A 22,181-nucleotide genomic window follows, 5' to 3' on the forward strand; every position below is an offset into this window, starting at 1 on the left:
TTCATTCTTTGTCTCATCTAGAAACAGGCATTATAGTTTCTGTCACTAATCCTTCAGACTTCCAGAATCTGACCAGTTTGACATAGGGGGAAAAAAATGGGGGAAATGTGGATGAGAGAGTTTCTATCATTTTGAAAACTGTGTTATAAAAACTAAGGTGTCTACTCCCTCTAGGAATCCCTGTGAGGGATGCTTCGCAGTCTAAAGGAAAAGAAGTTTGACATTGGTACAATTCAGTTTTCAATTTCTGCTGTTTCTATATCCTAACCCTTTCCAGCTTATTTCTTGTAGATTGTTTTTGGAAAGTGTGCAGTGCTCTTTTAAGGAAAAACAAAACCCTCTGATGCACTTGTTTGCCTTCATTTATATGTGTTTGTTTCTGAAACGAAGACTCGAGCGTTGGTCATTCTGGAAGTCGTGTAGTGTGCTCCAACTGGAAGTGGCTCGGATCTTTTGTGACTTCCAGAGGAGAAAGAAATGGTTTTAATATTGGCTTGCGCCGGGCTCCTTACTCTGCAGTTCTCACATTCCTTGTATTACAGGGTAAATATAAATAAAGTCTCATCTCACCAAATTGTACCAGCACTGTCCTAAACATTGAAGTTTTCCTTTATTTTTGGCCTTTAGAATTAGAAACTTTTCTCTAGTTGCTACACTTTGCTCTTCAGTGGTATTTGCCTCTCCCTTACCAGACTCCTGGTATGAGCTCTTTCACTCAGTGCGATTGCTGCTGTGGTCACTTTTAGAGGAGACTGCTGGAAGGTTAGAATCCAGAGGAAACATGACAAAAAAGGGAGAAAAAAACCTTCATTTGGCCAAATCTGGCTCCTAGTATATTTAACCAGTTCTAGAATTAGAAACCTTCCTGTACATTTTCTTCTATTTTTCTCACTTTTTTTCCTTACGTAATGAAATTAAAACTTTTGGAGCCCACAGTTGACATTTTTCAGAAAATTGAGTTATCAAGGCAGTAATTATTTCGCGGGGAGATAAAACTCTCATAGCCCTAACTGTCAAATAGGGCCCTTTTCAGATTTTAATTACAAAATAAAATTAGTCTGCTCTTCCTCAGAATGGTTTGTGAGTGGTTAAACAGAGCTTTCCCCCAATACTGGTGGTCGTCAAACTCTGCTAATTAGCAATGCTGAGAAATTCCAGTTAACAAGGACATTCTCCAAGACTCTGCAGGTTCCCTGCCGTTTGCCTTCATTTCCATAAGAAGATTAAGAGAGGAGGGGAACACACTCAAATGCAGATGCAGAAAAGAAGCGTTTTTTAACAAGCATCATAATAGTAAGATGCTTGGCTAGTTCTCACCTAATTACTGCAAGTTAAACCTTTATTTGACACTAAGAAGAAAAAATAAGTCTGCAGTCCCCTATCTTCACAAAATTGTCAGTTGGTTTCAGATATAATACTTGAGGAGGGCTGGGGAGACTTTAGGAGAGAAAAATCAACGTGAAAGATGTTTAAATAAAATTTGAGTTGGGCTAGGGGCCTATAATAGAACAAAATAAAATTAGAATATTTCAGGAGTTATGCATTTTTGTTCCTAATTACTAAGCTTGTTCTAAAACTATGTCGCTTTTTGCTGCCCATGGAAGGGAAGTGTTACATTCTCTTTTAGATTAAGCACTTTTCAATTTTCATAAATTGTGCCAGTAGCAACATTTTAGATTCTCAGAGGATGAAGCATCCTGTTCCAGGTCTTTTTTGACTGTCTGCTAGTCTCAGTGGTGTATTGTTGTTAGTACTGTAGCTGTCTATCACAAATCTAAAACAGGGTTGCTTCTGTCATCTATTGGAATTGTTACAGTTATTATATTTAGGGATCAGAGATGGTGCCGGGTTGAAATAGAGTGATCTGATTTTTTTAAATGCATATGTTCTAAAAACTCTAATGAGAAAATGTTTCTGCTATCACCATCTTCTTTAATCTTATTTTCATAGCATATTATTATGCATAAACGCCAGCCACAGTTAGTTCATTGTCTCGATAAGTACAGCAGGCTTAATTAAAATAAAGCTGTAAATAAATGCAACCAATGATAACACAATTGTAACGTATTTCCATAGCTTATTTATGTGATAAAAGCAATTAATAAAAGACCTAGCCAACCCCTTTAACCTCTTAAATACATTATTATAGAGTTCATACACAAACACATGCATCTGAGAATGTGTAAAAGCTGTTATATATCCTCCCAAGGGAAAAAAAATGTGCCTTGAGAGAAAGGCAGCGAGATTTAAAAGATTTGTGTCTATAACCATCTGTTCCATCTGTTATTAGTATTTATTTTAACAAATATACACCACCCTGATCCACATCAACTCCCTGGTTGTTTCTTCACACAATTATCCACAAGCTTTTTAAAGTTTTTGGAATAATGCTATTAAGCAGACCGATACATACACAATCATAAAGTGGTGCTTGGTCTGCCCTTCGTGGCGTCTGGACAATCATAATTCATTCACACGCTGAGTCTCATAATTTGTACCTGTATTTTCCTATGGTCTGACCTCCCACTTATCTCGAGGTTGTATGTATATTTCTAAGTTAGGCAAATTAAATCTTATTCTTATGAGTTGGTCCCCAAGCTTATACGATATGTTAACTTTTCTTTTGTTTAGATTATGTATAATTAGTTTGATCTTCCATCCCCCTCATTTTTTTTTTTTACTTTAATTATTTTCAAGCACCTTCTTTTAAAGGTATAAGCAATGGTCTTGGAAAAGCAAATCAACCAGCAGGGGGCGCACCAGCCACATCCCTGAAACCAGCCGCGCTGAAAAGCCGGTGGCCGCCTTCTCTTCCTTCCCCAGATCTTGTCAATCTTTTCTCCTTCCTAATCTCCAGGTCCGTGTTTACCTTAATATTTCACCTCGATTCAACAGAAAGCGGTGCTTTATTTTGAAGAGCGCCGAATATGTGTGCATTTTGAGAAAGCCAGTCTCACCCTTTCCGGGTTCCCAAGAACTAAAGCAAACCACAACTTAAGAGAGAAAAAGAACCTTTTGGGGGTGGGGGGTGGGCAGGAAGGTTGACTGGAAATAACTTAAGGAAAGTCTGCAGAGTTCTTTTCTTTTTCTTTCTTTCTTTCTTTTTTTTTCTTTCTTTCTTTTTTTTTTTTTTTAATCAACTTTTCGGAGTTTCCAGTGGGCATATTTAGTGTGAGTCTGACAGTAACAGGCTAGGGAGGGCAGAGATTGGAGAAGTTGGGGGTCGGAGGAGTGATTATGGGAAGAAGGTTAGTAAGGAACAAAACAAGCCACAGTTTTGTAAAGATAATATATGGAACGTGGCTGCGAGATACTATTCAGTACATTTTCTTAGGGTGAGTAAGGGTAGGCCAGGGAGGAGGGGCGGAGAGTGTTACAGAAGAAAGAAAATAAGTAGCGCTGATGGTTTAAGCCCTTTATAAAAAAGAAACGGCATCAGGGTTTTGTTTTTTTTCTTTATTCCCCCCACCCCACCCCAGCCTTTGTAGTCAAGTGCATTTTAGCCACAAAGATCCCAACAAGAGAGTGGAAGGAAACTTAGACGAGGCTTTGTTTGACTCCGTGTAGCGACAACAAGAGAAACAAAACTACCTATTTGTAACGGACGTGCTGCCATTGCCCTCCGCATTGAGCGCCTACCTATTGAAATCTTTACGTCGGGACAATGGGAGAGCGGCTAAAATTACCCTCTTGGGTCCTGGGCAGGCAAGATTCCTGAGCCCCTACCCCCGCCCCCATCTCAGCCTCCTCTAACCCGGGCCTCGCCGGGCTCCCCGCGCCCCAGTGCCGGCCGCCTGCTCCCTGCGTGCGCTGCCTGCACCTGTGCCTGGAGAGCTTGGACCCCGCCTCCCAGGCCTGGAGCCCCTCAGCGGCCACCACGGTGGAAACCCACGAGGGAAATGCCAGGGCTGGTTCTGCTGGCGCCCAGGGAACCCTGCGTGGGAGGGAGTTTGTGACTGGGGCCCAAATGCCACCTCCGCACAGTGCCGTGGGATGCCAGGAAGTTGAAGTTACCCTCCCCCATCCTGCACTTTGGAGCGCCCTTCCGTTTGTCTCTCTCTCTTTCCCCAGCCCCCATTTGAAACCCGCACGACTGAAACCCCTCTTTGGGGGAGGCCTGGGGTGGGAATGGGGAACGGGGGGGAGAGCGTAGGAGCATCCCCTTTGCTCCGGTTGACTGGAGACAGGCCAGTGGGAGTTGGGGCTGGGAGTAAGAAGGCGAGCTGCGGTTTCCTGGGCCAGAGCTGAGTGGGACAGAGAGATGGCAGCTTCCCAAGGCCTGCGGGTTCCCAGCTCTGGAGTCGGCCTCGTGGTCCGACCAGGATTGATGTTTAAGAACAGAGCACGTTAGGTGGAAGCAAGGAAGGCTTTGAGGACCGAGGTTCGAGTCTCCTAACTTCTAGTGGAGACCCTGTCTGAAGGGCGTGCGGGAACGCCGGCACCTGCGGGGGAAGAGGGGAGAGGAAGCGCGCGGCGTGGGAGCCGCAGAGGGGCAGGAGCTGGGGGCACTGCGCGAATGGGCGGCGGGACAATGACACACCCAGCCTTGCACTGGCGGTTTCCAGAAACACGAGCTGGACCGTCGCCCCGAGCCACCCACTGAGCCCTGCCCCACCCCCGCACCTTAGCTGCCCCCCGCGTCCCATCCTCACTTCAGCACCCTGCACCAAAAAGTAAATCAGTGTTAAGTTTAAAAAAGAAAAAACCCACGTAGTCTTGGTGCTGTTTACCCACTTCCTTCGAAAAGGCGTGTGGCGTGACCTGTTGCTGCGAGGGGGATACAAAGGTTTCTCAGTGGCTGGCAGGCCGGCCCGGAGCCGCCTCCCTCCCCGCCGCCCCTCCCATCCCCTCCCCTCCCCCTCTCCCCTCCCCCGCCCCCGCCCCCGCCCCCGCGCCGGCGGCCCGCGAGGCCCCGCCCCCTTTCATGCAAAACCCGGCGGCGAGGCCGGGCCCGAGTGGAGGAGCCGCCGCGCGCTGATTGGTCGCGGGAAACCCATTTATTCCCTGACAGCCCCCGTCACATGGACGGTTGTCTATTAACTTGTTCAAAAAAGTATCAGGAGTTGTCAAGGCAGAGAAGAGAGTGTTTGCAAAAGGGGGAAAGTAGTTTGCTGCCTCTTTAAGACGGGGACGGAGAGAAAGAAGAGGAGAAAGAAAGGAGAGAAGTTTGAGCCCCGGGCTTAAGCCTTTCCAAAAAATAACCATAACAATCCTCGGCGGCGGCGGCTCCGGCCGGAGGAGGAGGGAACGCGCGGTTTTTTTTTTTTTTTTTTTTGATCCTGATTCCAGCCTCTGCCTCTCTCGCTTTTTTGCCCCCAAATTGTTCCTCGCCTGATTCTCCTTGCGGAGTCCCGCGCTCCCGGCACCCCCGCCCGCCTCCCCTCCTCCGCCCCCCCGCCCGCGGGCCCCCCAAAGTCCCGGCCGGGCCGAGGAGGGTCGGCGGCCGCCGGCGGGCCGGGCCCGCGCACAGCGCCCGCATGTACAACATGATGGAGACGGAGCTGAAGCCGCCGGGCCCGCAGCAGACTTCGGGGGGCGGCGGCGGCAACCCCACCGCGGCGGCGGCGGCGGCGGGTGGCAACCAGAAGAACAGCCCCGACCGCGTCAAGCGGCCCATGAACGCCTTCATGGTGTGGTCCCGCGGGCAGCGGCGCAAGATGGCCCAGGAGAACCCCAAGATGCACAACTCGGAGATCAGCAAGCGCCTGGGCGCCGAGTGGAAGCTGCTGTCCGAGACGGAGAAGCGGCCGTTCATCGACGAGGCCAAGCGGCTGCGCGCGCTGCACATGAAGGAGCACCCGGATTACAAGTACCGGCCCCGGCGGAAAACCAAGACGCTCATGAAGAAGGATAAGTACACGCTGCCCGGCGGGCTGCTGGCGCCCGGCGGCAACGGCATGGCCGGCGGGGTCGGGGTGGGCGCCGGCCTGGGCGCGGGCGTGAACCAGCGCATGGACAGCTACGCGCACATGAACGGCTGGAGCAACGGCAGCTACAGCATGATGCAGGAGCAGCTGGGCTACCCGCAGCACCCGGGCCTCAACGCGCACGGCGCGGCGCAGATGCAGCCCATGCACCGCTACGACGTGAGCGCGCTGCAGTACAACTCCATGACCAGCTCGCAGACCTACATGAACGGCTCGCCCACCTACAGCATGTCCTACTCGCAGCAGGGCACGCCCGGCATGGCGCTGGGCTCCATGGGCTCGGTGGTCAAGTCGGAGGCGAGCTCCAGCCCGCCGGTGGTGACCTCTTCCTCGCACTCCAGGGCGCCCTGCCAGGCCGGGGACCTCCGGGACATGATCAGCATGTACCTCCCCGGCGCGGAGGTGCCGGAGCCCGCCGCGCCCAGCAGACTGCACATGTCCCAGCACTACCAGAGCGGCCCGGTGCCCGGCACGGCCATCAACGGCACACTGCCGCTCTCGCACATGTGAGGGCCGGACCGCGAACTGGACGGGGGAGGCATTCTCCGACAAGAGCGAGGGGAATCAGTGGGGGAGGGGTGCAGAGAGGAGAGTCGGAAACTGCGTGGAGAAAGCCCGGTATGCTCGAAAAGAAAAAGGAAAAAAAAGAAGAGTCTCATCACCCACAGCAAATGACAGCTGCGAAAGAGAACACCGATCCCATCCACACTCACTCAAAAACCGCGATGCCGACAAGAAAACTTTTATGAGAGAGATCCTGGACTTCTTTTTGGGGACTTATTTTTGTACAGAGAAAACCAGGGGGGAGGGGTGGGGAGGGCGGGGGAATGGACCTTGTATAGATCTGGAGGAAAGAAAGCTACGAAAAACTTTTAAAAAGTTCTAGTGGTACGGGAGGAGCTTTGCAGGAAGTTTGCAAAAGTCTTTACCAATAATATTTAGAGCTAGTCTCCAAGCGACGAAAAAAATGTTTTAATATTTGCAAGCAACTTTTGTACAGTATTTATCGAGATAAACATGGCAATCAAAATGTCCATTGTTTATAAGCTGAGAATTTGCCAATATTTTTCAAGGAGAGGCTTCTTGTTGAATTTTGATTCTGCAGCTGAAATTTAGGACAGTTGCAAACGTGGAGAGAAGAAAACTATTAAAATTTGGACATTTGAATTAAAAATTGTACAAAAGGAAAAAAATTAGAATAAGTACTGGCAAACCATCTCTGTGGTCTTGTTTAAAAGGGCAAAAGTTTTAGATTGTACTAAATTTTATAACTTACTATTAAAAGCAAAAATGGCCATGCAGGTTGACATCGTTGGTAATTTATAATAGCTTTTGTTCAATCCCAACTTTCCATTTTGTTCAGATAAAAAAGAAACATGAAATTACTGTGTTTGAAATATTTTCTTATGGTTTGTAATATTTCTGTAAATTTATTGTGATATTTTAAGGTTTTCCCCCTTTATTTTCCGTAGCTGTATTTTAAAAAGATTCGGCTCTGTATTATTTGAATCAGTCTGCCGAGAATCCATGTATATATTTGAACTAATACCATCCTTATAACAGGTACATTTTCAACTTAAGTTTTTACTCCATTATGCACAGTTTGAGATAAATAAATTTTTGAAATATGGACACTGAAATTATTCTTGAGTCTTTCATTTATTTGGTTAACACTGTGATTATACATAACTTCTCGGGGAATTATCTTACTGTGCTCAGCCGACAAAGCAAAAGACCAAAAATCCTCGGTATTACTAGTCCAGCTTCGTGTGCTAATGTTAACTGCGAAAAGGAAACGGCTGGATGAATAATAAGTACTGGAAAAATTGAAAATTTTGTCATTTCTAAAATAGAAACTAGAGACATATATTGTAAATCCGCCCCCTCCTTTTCTAAGCAGCATGAATAAGCATGATGGGGACTTAAACTGAAAACTGATTTATGCCACTTGTTGCCAGAAAGGATCCAATTCTGAAATTTTTCATGTAGTTTAGCAGATGGGGTATTGAGCCAAATCAGAACCAGGTTGGCTGGTTTTGTTTTCATTTTCTTCACAGCACAATGGCCCTTTGAAACCTGTCTATAGGGAAAAATGATGCTTCTTGTATCAGAATAATTGCAAACTAGACATGCAAAGTGCTCATCTGCTGGGTGGGTGTTTGGATTACTCTGGCCCTGCTATTGTCTGGGAGGAAACAAGTGGTATGCTTTCTTTGTTCCTTGACTTCATAAACTTTCTCCTCTACATTTTCCTGTTCGGGGGCGAGGGAAGGAAAAGAACATCTTGCAAAACCCCCCGGCTTATCATCAACATAGTTTTATTATTTATTTTCTTTTTTCCCTCTCTCTCCCTCCCTCCCTGAATTCCATTTCTTAAATTGGCAGCGCGGGTCCAAGCCTGTAGCCCCAAATCGGATAATCTCTACAGCTGATAACAAGCAAAAGAGAAGCCAGGCAACAGCCATATTAAAGAAGAAAACAGTCAACTCTGAGGTAGATATTTTACTTTGTCCTGTCTAATCACATTTCGAGATGATTATGCGTTTGATCTGTTAACAATGTTTTACTACAGTAGTGGAGACGTGGGGGAGGGGAAAGGGGTGGGGAAACACGATTGGATTTGGGGTGTGTGTGTGTGTGTGTGTGTTGCCCTAGGAAGGGTAAAGAAAGGCTATAGTTGTCCTCAGTGGGAGTGGAAAAGTTGGGCCATCGCCGCGGCCTTTGATTTAGCGATGCTTCTGCTTCACAACCCACCCTTGCTCTGGGGCAGCCGGATGATGTTACCTAGTCAGGGACTTTTCTACTTTATTTACTACTGGCTTCGCTCATCTTCCCCCCACCCACGGGGACCAGGAACCAACAGTCGGGCACTCTTAAGAGCACGGGTTTGCTTCCCACAATTTCAAGAGCTTGTCGCGTCAACTTGCTACAACTTTGGCGGAGTTGGAATGCGGCAGAGTCTCCCACCCTTGAGTAGAGTACCTGCTGCAGCCACCACGTTGGTTCGTCCCCTTGGCTTGCATTTTCTCGTTTCCAAGAAAGTATTCCTTTCTCGTGGTGTTGCCAATGTTAGTTCTGGGCTGAAGTGGGGATATCTCATATTTTCTGTACTTTCTATTTTTTCTAGATTGCTATGTTTTGGATATGTACTGTTTTTTATTTATTACTTTTTTAACCCTCATTTTTAGGGTAACCTTGTACTGGGAAGGGACAATTATTATTCCAGGTCCTAATTCTAAGCTAGGCATTTCCCCCCCTTAATTAATGCAGAGACTCTAAAAGAATTTCCCCCGGCCTGGCCAGCCATTGTAATGCATATACGGATTATTCACGTGGTAATGAGCACATTCGCCAGTTCTTGCTCACACATACGAATAAAAGAAACTTTGAATAAAGATCCAAATGATCATGCTGGGGGAGTGGGGAGGATATTCCCGGAATTTGAGGCAGTCAACTATATAGATTATATATTTTTTAGATAGAAATATATTAGAAATATGTATAGAGGTTTAGAGTAATTGCACTGCACTCAACTCTCATTAAAAAAAAAAAAAAAAAACACCCACAGGGTCGGGCTAAAAAGCAACTTTCTGGCAAAATGCTCAGGTTCAAATATTTTGCAAAAGGAAAAGGAGCACAATATTGTGGGAAGTAGAACTAGCTTTGCTAATAATTGTCACTGTCTGCATAAAACAAGAGAACTCCCGTTCCCCTCCTATTCCATACCAAATAGTTGAAAAATGAAAGTCAAAATATTTTGTTTGCAAATATAAATGCTTTTGATAAACTACATCTGAGGGAAATGATACATATCTTGTGCCATCATTCGTGTGATTGAATTAAATGGTTCCCTGAGATATGTAATTTCATGGCTAGATTAATATTGAGCATATAATATTTTAATAATAATGTGATGTTCGAGGAGAGTAAACCCATAAATGTGCCCAGAGATGGTTATGTCATGGTGCTGGACACAGTTGCTGAGTGTTTAGTTTTTGTTTTGTTTTGGGGTTACTATTCTGCTCAATGAAAGCACTCAATTTCCAGTCAAACAGGGTGAGTTTAAATGTTTTGTTAACCTTATACACAGAATAGAAATGCGCAAAAGGGTGAGATTACAGTCTGTTCTTTCTGCATTTTTTTTCTCTCCCCAAACCACCTGCCCCCCTTCCCCGAATACTTTAAATAAAGAGCGTTAAAATATTTTTGCTGAGCTGTAGTAGATTAGCAAGGTTTCTTGCCAATGCTGGGAAGCTGGTATTACAGACCATCCCAGGGGAAAATGGCTCACATTAGCCACTAAATGAATATTTGACAAGGGCTCATTCGGAGGTATTATTACTATAAACGTGTCCCTACTGGACTTTTCAAGGGTCAAAGAGCAACGCTTCAATTAATTATTTAGACTGCTAGTAGATTTGGTCGTAATAGCTGTACTTATTTCTAGAAATTGACACATTCTTACAGTAGGAAAATCTCAGGAGAATCTTCTCTCCATCAGCAACACCTTGGATTGAAATACACATGGAACCCTGGCATTCTAAAGCTGACTTTTTATAGAACCTTTTCTTGGGCTGGTGGGGGGTGGGGGCCACAGAATTATAGTCTCCTTTTCTATTTCACTGACTGTTTTTTGTTTAAAAGAAAAAAAACAACATAATAATTCATCTTAATATCCACTTCATGTCTGGCAAGGTATTTTAGGGATTTGCAATATGGGGCAAAAGAGGAGGGTGTTCATGTACAGCCTCCGCCTTTTCTAAGTGGAAATGTCACAGGGACTCAGAGACCCAGGCAGGCCCTGAATTTAGACAGAATACACATTCCTGTTTGCCAATAAAATGCAAGTTTGAAAGTGGAAGTTTCCATGAGCTGAGTTCTCTAGGTTCTAGTCGTCTCAGAGTAAATTGGGGTACAAGGTAATCCCTCCTTCTCTTCCCACCTATTGGTCTGAACACTGCAAGGTGCAGTGGGGGGGGGGGGCGGCTTCCATTTCTGCCATGTCACAAGTTCCTCCGTGGCCCTAGGTAGAATGGTAAGGGAATGATTTTGAGGGTAAGACTCCTTGACAATAATATAAATTGAATGAATAAGAGATAAGCTGCGAGGGGGGGTGGGAAGAGTAATTACAAACCCAATTCATTCAGCTTTTCAGAACTTTTGTGGTGGGAGCTCCATTGACGGGTTTTGAGCTGCCAGTTTTCTCACATTAAAAAGAACCGATCAGCGCCTCAGGGGGACAAGAAATACCGCTTAACTGCATGGTGATGGGGTCTTCATTTAGAACCATTACAAGACGAAAATTAAACAGTGCCTTTGTGTGCGAGAGGTTTACTTTTCAGCTGCTAACAGTTGATAGCTAACTGCTCTGAGATTGAAGTTTCACTATGGTTTGATCGCCTGCTGATTGACACTGCTTATTTATTTATTTATTTATTTATCTCTCTGTTATAATTAAGATAACTTTTCATCACCCCCAACCCCGTTGTATTTCTTGCTCTTGGAGAATTTTGAAAAACAGATCCTCATAGTTTTCTTTGTGGAAGGTTTCCTTTGCCCTGAGCTTTAGCAGAGACTTCAGTTCACAACCCCCAGGGAACAACCCCTCACCCACATTATTGCCTTAAAATAATTTGCATCTCATTCTATTTTTTTTTTTTCTGCTGCATTTTCTCACTCTGGAAGCTAAGGCTGCTTTGCGGGCCGCAAGATAGGGGTTAATTTATTACTTTGCTTTCTTTTTTTGGAAAAAGAAAAAAATTGGAAGAGGGCTGGGTGGATTTCCCTAAGGACTTCGCCTATGAGGTGCATCCCTTAAAGAAGGAAGAAGGGGGAGAAACGCTGAACTTTTCTGGGAAAATATGGATGAAGTCCAAATGGACATAGCTTCCAGAGTTCTAGAGTGAGAAAAGCTGTGGAAGAAGCTTTCTAAAGACAGGAAAGTTGCCCAAACCAGAGAATTAGTTTAGTGTCTTTCATGGTTATTTTCTATTAAAGCTTTCCTGGAAACCTGACATCTGTTACCACCAAGGGAGTCTAGTAACTTCCTGTCTCCCTGCTAGCAGCACTGTCCAGTTTCATGATTCTTATTTTCAGTTTGTCTGTTTTGCTTCTGTGGCCTTTAGAAAATAATGGACTTTACATTTTTATTTTGACTAAGGGGATTTCTCTTTGGAAGAAGGGTGGAGTCTGAAGATAAGTCTAAGATTCTTGTCTCTATTCTGATTCCAGATGGATTTTATTTTATACTTTGGTATAAAGGTGCTATTTCTGATTCCCTGAGCGCTGTGCTCAGTTTCTCTCCTAAAGCAAATAGAATTTCCTCTCATTTCGGAATGCAAAGATATTTGCTGCACCTAAGCGTTTGAACTTGAGATGCTTGTTCTACTTTGCAAAGAAGTGTCAGGTGATTGGAAAGCTGGAGGTGCCCTTCGTTTTATTACCCTGGTCTGCCTGAGTGTACAGAAGGAAGAGTGCACTGTTTTCTGTAGAGCTCGGCGCTTTGAACTCTCATTTGCCTCCCTCTCCCAGCTTCGGTCCGGGGCTCGGCCCCGGGCTGTGAGCGCGCCGGCTGCCCTGGGGAGCGCCGGGTGCCCAGTACCGGGAGCCGACGCGCGGGCAAATCGAGGCGGAGCTGACCAGCTCCGCGGCCCGGGTCACGGCACCCACGGGGCGCCCCAAGCAGGTGCTGTGTGGGGCTACAGTTCTCTCCGGCCCGGCTCTGCCCGAACGGCCGCATTCCCTCCCTCTCAAACAGGGACCCGCGTCAGACAAGTCTAGAAAGTCTCCCGAGGCGTTGGGGCCCTCGCCACTGCGGAGGTCTCTGCCTCCTGCGCCCCAGCCCACGCCCTCTCCATGCTGACCTCGTGACGCGGGAGATGGTGTCTGGGCCCCAGATTCCCACGCACATCAGAGATTGTCTACACAAGGGGCTCTTTGTCCCTGTTTGTGGCCAACTCTCAGTATGAGTGATCTCACGTGGTTCTTCCCGGTTAGAGGCCGAGGACTGGCAGGGCTGGGGGAAGCCACAGGAGCAATCTGGGATCCCGGGAATATTGGGCCCCTCTGGATTAGAGCGGGTAGGGATGGGGAGCTACAGACCCTTCACTTTCCCGTTTGTGAGACAGGAATAATATCCAGTTACCTGGAAGAGGGTGACTACAAAGTGCCTGACAAAATAGGCTTAATTGATACGTATGACTTTTCTTACTGTCCAGCCGAATTAGGGAAGGGACGCAGTTCTCACGTTAGACTACAGAGAACAGACGGAAACCCAGGTTCTTTCTCTCCTTCCTGGCTCTGGGTAGTGAAATTGGCCTTGTTCACACTACCCCGCTTACTTCCCAGTGCTCTGGCTTCAGGTTTGCCAAGGAAGTTATCTTGCAAACTTGCCATCCCTGGGCACCGTCCTGAAGGAGGGATCCTGGCATTCCAGGCAGGAGCCACCCCCACCCGCAAAAGGCAGAAAAATAATTACTGTATTAAATAAGTCGCGGTGAATTCTTCCCGAGGGTTCTTATCGCTGGCGGCCAGGCCAGAAGCGGGACTGCTCCCCCACCCCCACCTCGTGACGTCAGGGCTGCGGGGCCCCGGGGATGAAATGATTCGTTCCAGAAAGGGCGATCCGAACGCACACAGGGCGAGGCCAGAGCAGCCGGGCTCCATCACCACGACAGAGCCCCTGCCAGCCCCCCAACCCAGAACGTAACCACATATACAAGTAGCCATAATCATCAGTACGTGGACAGTCACCCGCACGACCCTCGTCATGGGAGCGCCCTTCTTCCCAATATGTAGAAGTGATCTGGTTTATCAGCCAAAATTTGTTGCAGGATGTGAATGAGTGTTTTCTGTTGTGTTCATATGATTTTGTTTTTAGATGGTCGACAAATTTCAACAAAAGCCTTGAGGAGTACACCATAGCTTTATTTAACCGGGTGCAAGTTTCTGCGGCGATTTAAGAAATGGACTTAGAAGACTTTTCTGCCTCTCCTGTCCAGCCACAGCTAGGACAGTTGCTCCTGGCTTACCACTGCTGCACCAGTTCTATTTTCTTTGCCTTCCATTCCCAATGATTTAAATCGCCTTTAATAATCTTTTTAGAGTCATGTATTGCTGAGATAATTTCTTTGAACTGTGATTTAAATTGTAGATAAGAGGAAAGATACTTGCTCAGTGGAATGTGTGTAAGTGGAATAAAATTATTTGTGAGAGAAAAGCACCTGGGCATTTCTGGGAGACGCACTTCGCAAGTTTTCTTTCCAACTCTCACATCAATTTGATTTATTGAATGCCCTTCCAATGGAAAGGATCCTGGAAAATAGGCCTTAAGTTCTGATATTGGTCCAGGATCTCACAGAGTAATGATTTAGTGAGAATTAGCCAATATTTTGCATGCAGTCAGTTTAGTATCAGCTCACATCCAGGTCGATTTTATCTCGCTTAACAGCTCAAATCTGGGTTATTGCATAACATTACAGTTTAATCGGTCTGGAATACTAACTGGCAAACCTGTCTTCTCCTTCTCAAGGTCCTCTATTTCCCCTTCCTCCCACCTCCAAGGAAACTATCTTAAAATCAAGTTTCCCTTTGAGAGTTTGTTTACCCCAACTTCTGTTAAACTAGACTAACACTCTCTCATCAGCTTTGTGAAATGGTGCAAAAACATCTTGGAATCCAAGATGGCAAAATAAACTTGAGCATATGGGGGAAGACTGCCTTGTTAAGAAACTGATTTAAATGTTTAGCTTACACTTCAGCCTCAATGCTTCCCTTACTGCCCACTCTTACTTCCCTCACTGCCCACCTCTGGTTCTTGGGTACCCCACCTCTATTAGCAAGCTGGTTCCCCCAGCATGAATTATGAATGCATATCAACAGGCTCATCAGCGGAGATAAATCAGAGGCTTTCTCCTTTGCACATTTCTGCTTTTATTCCCATCGAAAGGTCTTTCTGCCCCATGCTAACACTGTCTTTCTGCAAACTTACTATCCCCATGTAAACTATGGAGATATATTCTCAATTGGAAAAATCAGGTAATTCCCTCCCCCCTCACCTCCAAGAAAGCCTTTCAAGTTAAGGATACAAAATATTTCATGGTTAGTTGTATGAGCTTCCAAATTAGCTGCATATAAAGTATTTTAAGATTTTTTTTTTTTTGGCTGTCACTGGCTGGCAATACTCATTTTGTGTGTGTGTATGTGTGTGTGTGTGTGTGTGTGTGTATGTGTGTTGGTTTGAAAAGCAGGAAGAAATGTAATGAATTGAGTGCTGTCAGAGATGTCTTCTGTTTGAACAGTCTGCGATGGGCTGAATGGCAGGGACTCCCTCATCCAGTGCAGGTGCAGTAGAGCTGGGGAAGGGGGGAGGGGGGGCTCCCTCTGTTCAGTCAAAAAGCACCATTCTCCACAATAGACCACACACTGACAGCCAGCGTGACATCAACTCACACTTTCATACTTTTCCCCCCATCCTTAGTTCTGAGTTCACAAAGTGGCTACACAGTAGCCTTGGTTAGGCTCCTTTAATGAACATTTTGTGGCTCCTATGACCAGCATTGAAATCCGCGGAGCCCTGGGAGGAACAAATAGATTTTTAATCGTGAGTTCCAAACCAGAATGTATAGCTATAGATATTAAAAATAAGCTGGTCTCTACATTCTCTCCCAATGCCAATGCCCACAGCAACGCCAGATGATCTGAAAACTCTGAGTTAAAAGTTCATCTAAGACTTCTCAGGTTCCAAGACACTGTTTTCTGTGTCCTGAGAGAGATCAAACAGGAAAGGAGAGAATGAGTAAATTTTATTTATTTATTTAAATGTAAGAGCACCTCTAGTATTTTATTATGCTTCACGAAGAGAGTTAATCCTACAAATGAATGAACATTAACCTTGTGGAGTGGAGTTCTGCTCCCTTTTGAATTGGTTTTACTGGGAAGAAGAGGGTTAGGAAGGAAAGGCAGCAACTGTTATAAAACTCTGAACAAAGATGCCACCACCCTTTGGCTGCCCCTCTGCTTGCAAGGAATGGACCTTCCAAGTGTTCTTTTTCCATTTGCTGAAGCCCAGGCCCTGGGCCTCAAGTTTTAGATGGAATTACTCAAGGAGGGCACACTACTAGACAAACTCTTCTAGTCAGGTCCTTCAGCCCCGAACCAGTCCCTGCTCCTCTCTGCCACCACCCACTTCGCCACTTCTTAGTCCCGGCTCTGAAGGTTTTAGCTGAAAGAGGGAGGAGCGAGGGAAAGGCCACGCAGGTGAGGACAGCTCCCTCAATGCCCCACCGCGCCTGGAGAGACCCCGCCACCCTGTCGCTGGCTGACTCGGTCCCCTGTGCCTTGGCTTGCTGAAGCACTCGCCCAGTAAAATTCCTCACTGCCTGCTTACGTGTGTGCATTTTGAAAACACATGCACATATCCATGCTTCGTCACTCAGCAAACAAAATATCAACATTCTGACTGCAGGAGCAAAACGTTTCAGCCATTTGCCAGAATAGTGTTCAGTAGGTGGGGGCGGGGATATACGGGCCTCCTAGGACAGCGGTCACCACACCCCTCCCTCCCGCATGGCACCAGGAATGCGGGGCCTAGCGGCGCGGGGCGCAGGGCTGGAAGATGTGATGTGCAGGGTAAGTAAGGGGCAAGTTCTTTAAAACCTCAAATAACACAGGAAAAGATGCTCAGAGTGCTGTGGAGCCCTTCGCTAACCTGTGACTACCACGAGTCGCCGGGTGGCCCGCGTTAGCGTATGCCCACGGCGCCTACTAAAGTCTAGGCCTAGAAGAGGCGTCTCCCGCCCCTCGACCCACAGCCAGCCGCCACTTGATAGCTAACGCGTCTTCCGGCCGGTACACACCCACAATTAATCTTTCTTATTAAAGCCTCCATTCTGTACCCATGGGGCGACTCCAACCTATTTAGATTTCCTTGGTTGGCTGCACAAATTTAAGTGGGCAACGAGTTATAAACCTAATAACAGAGGACGACAGAGGGTGATTTGAGTAGAGAAGACGCGAGATGCACTAGGGTCGTGAAGATGCTGCGGGCCTTGCCCACCGCGGCGCCTACCTGGGGGTGCACGCCAGGCTCCAGGAAAGGTGGTGAGCCTCACACTCACACCCCACCCTCGACACTCGCGCACACACCTGCATCCCTAGCCCCTGAGCTCACAGACACACCTGCGTGGAAATGGCCTCCTCCGGAGTTCTTAGAAACCCCTCCCAGTCAGGCACAATTCTCAGAGCATCGGAACCAGGGAACTCGCAGGGAACCAGGGAGGCTTTGTACTGTTTGGGATTAATTGAGAATAATTAACACTGGAGACCGTTAATCACCACTTTGCGGCTCTTTCCCTCCTTTCGGGTCTGCGGCGTCTGCCTTTTTCGCTCCCGCTGCCGGCGCTGGGATGCGGGTGAAAGTGAAGACGTCGCGGTAGCTGTCACCCAGTTCGGCTGTACTTTTTTAAACGCTCGCATATTGTTTGATTACTAATTCGAGTTAATATGATCTTTATGGCAACATAACAGTGGATAATTGGCCTTTTTTTCTGAACAACAATGTAAATCACAATCGCTTTATTATTTAATAACGTCAAACGCTTCGTTGGATTGGCCCCGACCGAGAAGACCTTTTCTTTCTAGACAGTGTTGTGGAGGAAGAACAATGAAGATCTAATTGTCGAGATTTCATAAGTTGGCTCCCGTAAATGAACAGCTTAGATATGGAAGTTCCAGCAGATGTGGGTACTATTCGCCTCTACGAGCTCTACCCCCACCCCCATATATGCAGTCTAAACACTCTATTGGAGGGTTGTTTTTTTTTTTTTTTTTTTTTTTTTGTGGTGGTGGTGGTCCTCAGATCCTAGCAACCACCTAAAGTTTCCAATAGTAATTAGAGCTTTTATCGGGCTTGCTCTTTAGCCCTTTATATTGCCGATTTAGCGTTAAGGCATTAAGTCCACACACCAAATTAGCGCGACTCCAAATAGCCACAACCACTTACTCGCCCCTCCCTCATTTTGGTGGTTGGACACTAAGAGCACAGGCCTGAGGCTTTCTTTCTTTCTTTGTCTTATTTTGTTTTGATTTGATTTTAAAAACGGATTCACTATCGCACTGTCTGGGAATATACTTGTTTCCGGCAGAGTTTTGCCATTCTTTTGCAAACGCCTGGAAGAGCACACGAAACTCAGAGAACTACAATGCGGACGACAACGCTTGGAAGGAATGGGTCCCCGCTGCTCCAATGAAAGATTAATTACATTTGCCCCAAAAGCCTCAGTTCTAACGGTCTATCGCGGCGTTTGCAGTCACTGGAGGACCGCTGTCTCTGGGGTCTTCAGACAGCCGAGTCCTTTGCAGACGAAGAGCCCCCACCATTTGGAATTCGGGTCAAGGAGGAAGACTCTGAGCCTGCAGCAGTTTTGGTTTTTGCGTGTGCCCGCCTCTCCATTTTATTCAACTTCTGCCTGTCGGGAGGCCGAACAATCGCTCCCCACCCACCCCCTCTCCGCCCCGTTTCTAAGATAAACAGGAGGTGCAAAATGCGTTGCCTGCACACGCGCCCTCGTGGGCCAGTCTTCCTGAAGCCCCCAGCGCACGGGCCATGCAGCTGTCCCCCAACCAGACCTGGGAGAAGACATCTCCCTTCTCTCTTCCCACCTGCGTTTAAAAACCATCACATTGGCTGTTTCACTAGAGTCATGTTCACATTTTCGGCCCTCCACGCCACCTTCCAGTTTCTTCCCGGTCCACTCTCTGTCTTTCTCAGGACCTAAAAAATGTAGGAAGAGGCCAAAGAATTGGAGAAAGCAGAGGATTTTCAAAATGTATCCCCCCGCCCCCTCCCACCACAAGGAGTGCATTTGGGAAACTTTCCCTAACAGGAGTTGGGCGCAGTGTTATTCTTCTCCATGGGTCTGTGGCCTCCCCGCCCCGCTGGACAATGCGTGCTTTGAGGCTCTGTGGCCTGCAGGCAGCGGGAGACGAGGGGACTGGGCAGCCTTCCTCCAAGGGGCCCGCAGCTGGGGGAGCGCCAGGCAGGGAGCAGGGACAGGGAGGCGAGCCACGCAGGAAGGAAAGCCATGAAAGTGCCATTTTTCCCTCAGTCCTGCACAGAGGCAGGCTTTGAGGACGCAGGGGCAGGGCAGCTGGGGGGGGGGAAATTGGGGTATGGGGGGGTTGAGAGGCTTTGCGTGTTCTTTACCCCCCTGCCCCAACTGGAACGTTTTATGTCCGCATATAATTTTGCTCACTAGGTTCTCCAACCTCCTCGCCCTCAATTCTGGTCTTTGGTTAATAATATCACACCCGCGGCTGGAAAGCTCCGGACCCCCCCCCCACCACCACCACCAGGCCCCAGCAGCGCCCCAGGAAAGGCCCGTGGGCCAGGAACTCTGGGACGTCACTTTCTAGTTGGTTTTGTCGGTTTCTTGTCTTTCTCCCCAAAAAGACCCCCACCCCCTCCTCCTCTCCTAGCAGCATCTAGGAGAGGACCCCTGAGCTCAGCAGCGGCCCTTAGACGGTTCCCGTCTCGGTGGAAGCGTTTGTCTGATGTTTGGAAACGTATACAAACGGGGCGTCAGGGCCACGTGCTGTGCCTTCGAAACGCAGCCGCGGGCCCTGCGTTTCAGAGCCGCGGACGCCGGGGCCGGCGAGAAGCACCAGGTCTGGCCACGGCGCTGAGCGGAGCGGATTATCTGGAGCGCGTTTGATCTGGGACTGCGTAGTCAGCTCCTGCTTTATTTGTTTGTTTGTAATCTCATATTTAGCCAGCCGGGACGGTGGCAGCGAGGGAGAAAGGACGGGATGGAGGAGGGGGCTTCGCGGTGGCCACACCCCTTCCTAATGACTTAATTTCCATATTTGCGCCTCCCGCATCGTGCGCCCTTTTTTTTTTTCTTTCTTTCTTTCTTTCCTTTTTTTTTTTTTTTTTTTTTTTTTTTATCCTGACGCCACTGTGCTGTTGCGTCTTGCACAGCGCAGACACCTCCACTCCGGATCCAAACGGAAACGCTCGCGCTGAGAGCAGAACATCGGTCTGCTGCGTTCTCTCCGAGCGACGATCTGGGCATCCCCGGCGGCCGGTTCCTCCCCCCGCCCCGCCCCCTCCGGAGGGTCCCGCGCGGATGGCGCGGGGCGTGCGGGCGCCCGGCAGCCGCGGACAGAGGCCCAGCTCCGGATTATTCTCCCTCCCCTCGAGGTGAGGGCGGTGAGAGCAGGGAGGGCAAGGTGCCCACCAGAGGGGGGAAAATAATCGCAAACGCACGAACCAAAAGTGAAAGTTCCAAACTGGATACCAGCCCCGGGGACGAAAAGTGCGGTCTCGAACTCCAGGGAGGGCGCTGAGCTCCGTGTGGGCGCGTAAGAGCGGGAAGGAGGGAAACTGAGGGTCGCTTAAAAGTTGCAGGGAAAAAGTTTGGGGAGAGCCCTCCCTGGAGATTCAAGGCGCGTCTCAGCTGATCTAATCCGGTTTCCTACCCGTTTTTGCGGTGATTCTGCTGTGGAAATGGGTGAAAGAGGCCGACCTTTGCAGTTGCTCACGCCCCTTGCCCCTCATCCCCCCAACCTTCTTACTTCGCGAAACGCATTAGGATGTGGGGCTCTGGCCCGAACTCCAAAATTGCTTGCTTGTCAATGGCGAGCTGCAGCAATATCAAAGTGAACTGTCCCAAGTCACTCTTGTCTCGAAGCTGGGGAGAGCTTAAGCAGCTCGCTTTAATGATGATTTGTAGCTCGGAGAGGGCTCGACAGCAAACAGCCCGCAGGTGTGTGCCGGAACACCGCCATCCCGACTTGAATGTAGATTACTCTGGCCAGCGTTTGATCGGCCCTTTGAAACCCTTTACAATTGCCTGTGACGAACGGCCAGTCTCAGTTTTTCTCTGAATAATCCCTGAGGGTAAGTCCCCCGGGCTTTTAAAGAGCTCCAGTATTTTTATTTTTCAAGAATAAAAAGAAAAACGTTCGACTTTAGTTTAGACATCTTCAACTTTTGGCCGCTAACAGGCATCACTCAAGCCAGTCGATACTTAATGACCGTTAGTTACTCTTGCTGTCTTCCTAGAACATCATATACACATGTGTGTATAGTATATGTATGCGTGTTTGCACGTACCTACCTACATACGTTGTGTTACTAAAAAGGAGAACAATGTTATTAATTTCGTTTTATTTTCAAACCTCCTTGCTTGTTTATAGAGGTTTGCGTGGGTCTTTATTATAAACATGCATTATTATTATTAACGCCATTGTTAATCTTGTCTTAATGGCTTCTCTCTTCTCTCTGAATTATATCTATTCAGTGGGAGTTACCTTGAAGGTTAAAGCTTTGCAGAGTAAAACCAGAGTTTAACTCCCCTCAACACCTTCACACCAATCCCCGTCACCAAAACGAAAATGTAGTGCTGTCCAACCTTTAATATTTACTTAGAGTGTTTACATAAGGGGAGGGAAATGAACTTTTGTCTGAAACATACAACAAGCGGCACTTTGATTTCATAAAATAAATGTCAACAATTGCCAGGGCTTATCAAACTGGGGTGAGGGGTGGGATTGGAAGTGCAGTTGGCTTAAAGGCCCATTCCTGCCACTTCAGACTACAAAGGGTTACACATAAATAAGTGCCGAACTTGCCTATTGCAAAAGTTTTCTTGGTGCTTTCTAAGTCACAACAGGGGAGGGGAAAGCTGTCGTTTATTATCCAGTTCTGGGCAGCAGCAGACCCCAGTACCAAGGGGCGCTTAGCTTTGGCCGGCAGAAGAGGGGTAGCCTTTCAACAGCAGCCCCCTTTGTTCTCCTGATCTCTTTCCCAATTTCAAGCTTCACTTGCACATCCTAAGTTTGTGTGTTAATGACGCTATTACCATCTGGCTCGCCCTACTTTCCAAAAGATATAAATCTCCCAGCTCCATTGCCCGCATTATCATTTAAGTGCCACCATAGCCAGAAGAAAAAGATGCTTTCAAGACTCCAGATTCTCTTGCACTTACTACCCCTGGCATGGCTCTTCCACTATATTTATAGACTATACATTGGGGGCGGGAGTGCTCCTTGAGAGACCTGATTTCCCAAGAGCTGTCCCTCCAAGCCAAAGAAGACATGCTTCTGGGTGAAAAGAAAGGCATCAAATGAATTTTCCCTTAAGACATTTTTGTTTTGTTTGCAGCAAGCAGAATAATAGTGTGTGCCAACATACTTTTCCGTGCTTGTGGCTTCCTTCCTTTCTGTCTCAGGCTTGTAAAAGTTTCAGTGCAA

At 47.4% G+C, this 22,181-nt stretch overlaps 2 protein-coding genes and 1 long non-coding RNA gene across 13 annotated transcripts in view; 2 read left to right on the plus strand and 1 right to left on the minus strand.

Annotated features, from left to right (window-relative positions):
* The window catches only part of FXR1 (FMR1 autosomal homolog 1), an 819,632-nt gene that overhangs the window by 781,949 nt on the left and 15,502 nt on the right, over positions 1 to 22,181 (plus strand). For all 11 annotated transcript variants that reach the window (XM_078350221.1, XM_078350223.1, XM_078350227.1 and 8 more), the window contains one exon: positions 8,313 to 8,420. The gene's annotated coding sequence lies outside the window, so the exon portion shown is untranslated. The remainder of the gene's footprint in view (positions 1 to 8,312; positions 8,421 to 22,181) is intronic.
* Positions 5,024 to 7,567, plus strand: SOX2 (SRY-box transcription factor 2). Its single transcript, XM_008981272.4, has one exon. The coding sequence runs from the start codon at positions 5,478 to 5,480 to the stop codon at positions 6,435 to 6,437; it is 960 nt and encodes a 319-aa protein (XP_008979520.1). The 5' UTR covers positions 5,024 to 5,477; the 3' UTR covers positions 6,438 to 7,567.
* LOC144579475 (uncharacterized) lies at positions 17,487 to 20,738 on the minus strand. Its single transcript, XR_013527021.1, has 2 exons — positions 20,502 to 20,738; positions 17,487 to 18,699 (listed from the first exon to the last, which is right to left on the minus strand). It is a non-coding gene; the product is annotated as an uncharacterized LOC144579475 (long non-coding RNA).

The sequence above is a fragment of the Callithrix jacchus genome, chromosome 15 (genome assembly GCF_049354715.1).
Source record: "Callithrix jacchus isolate 240 chromosome 15, calJac240_pri, whole genome shotgun sequence".
Lineage (NCBI taxonomy): Eukaryota > Metazoa > Chordata > Mammalia > Primates > Cebidae > Callithrix > Callithrix jacchus.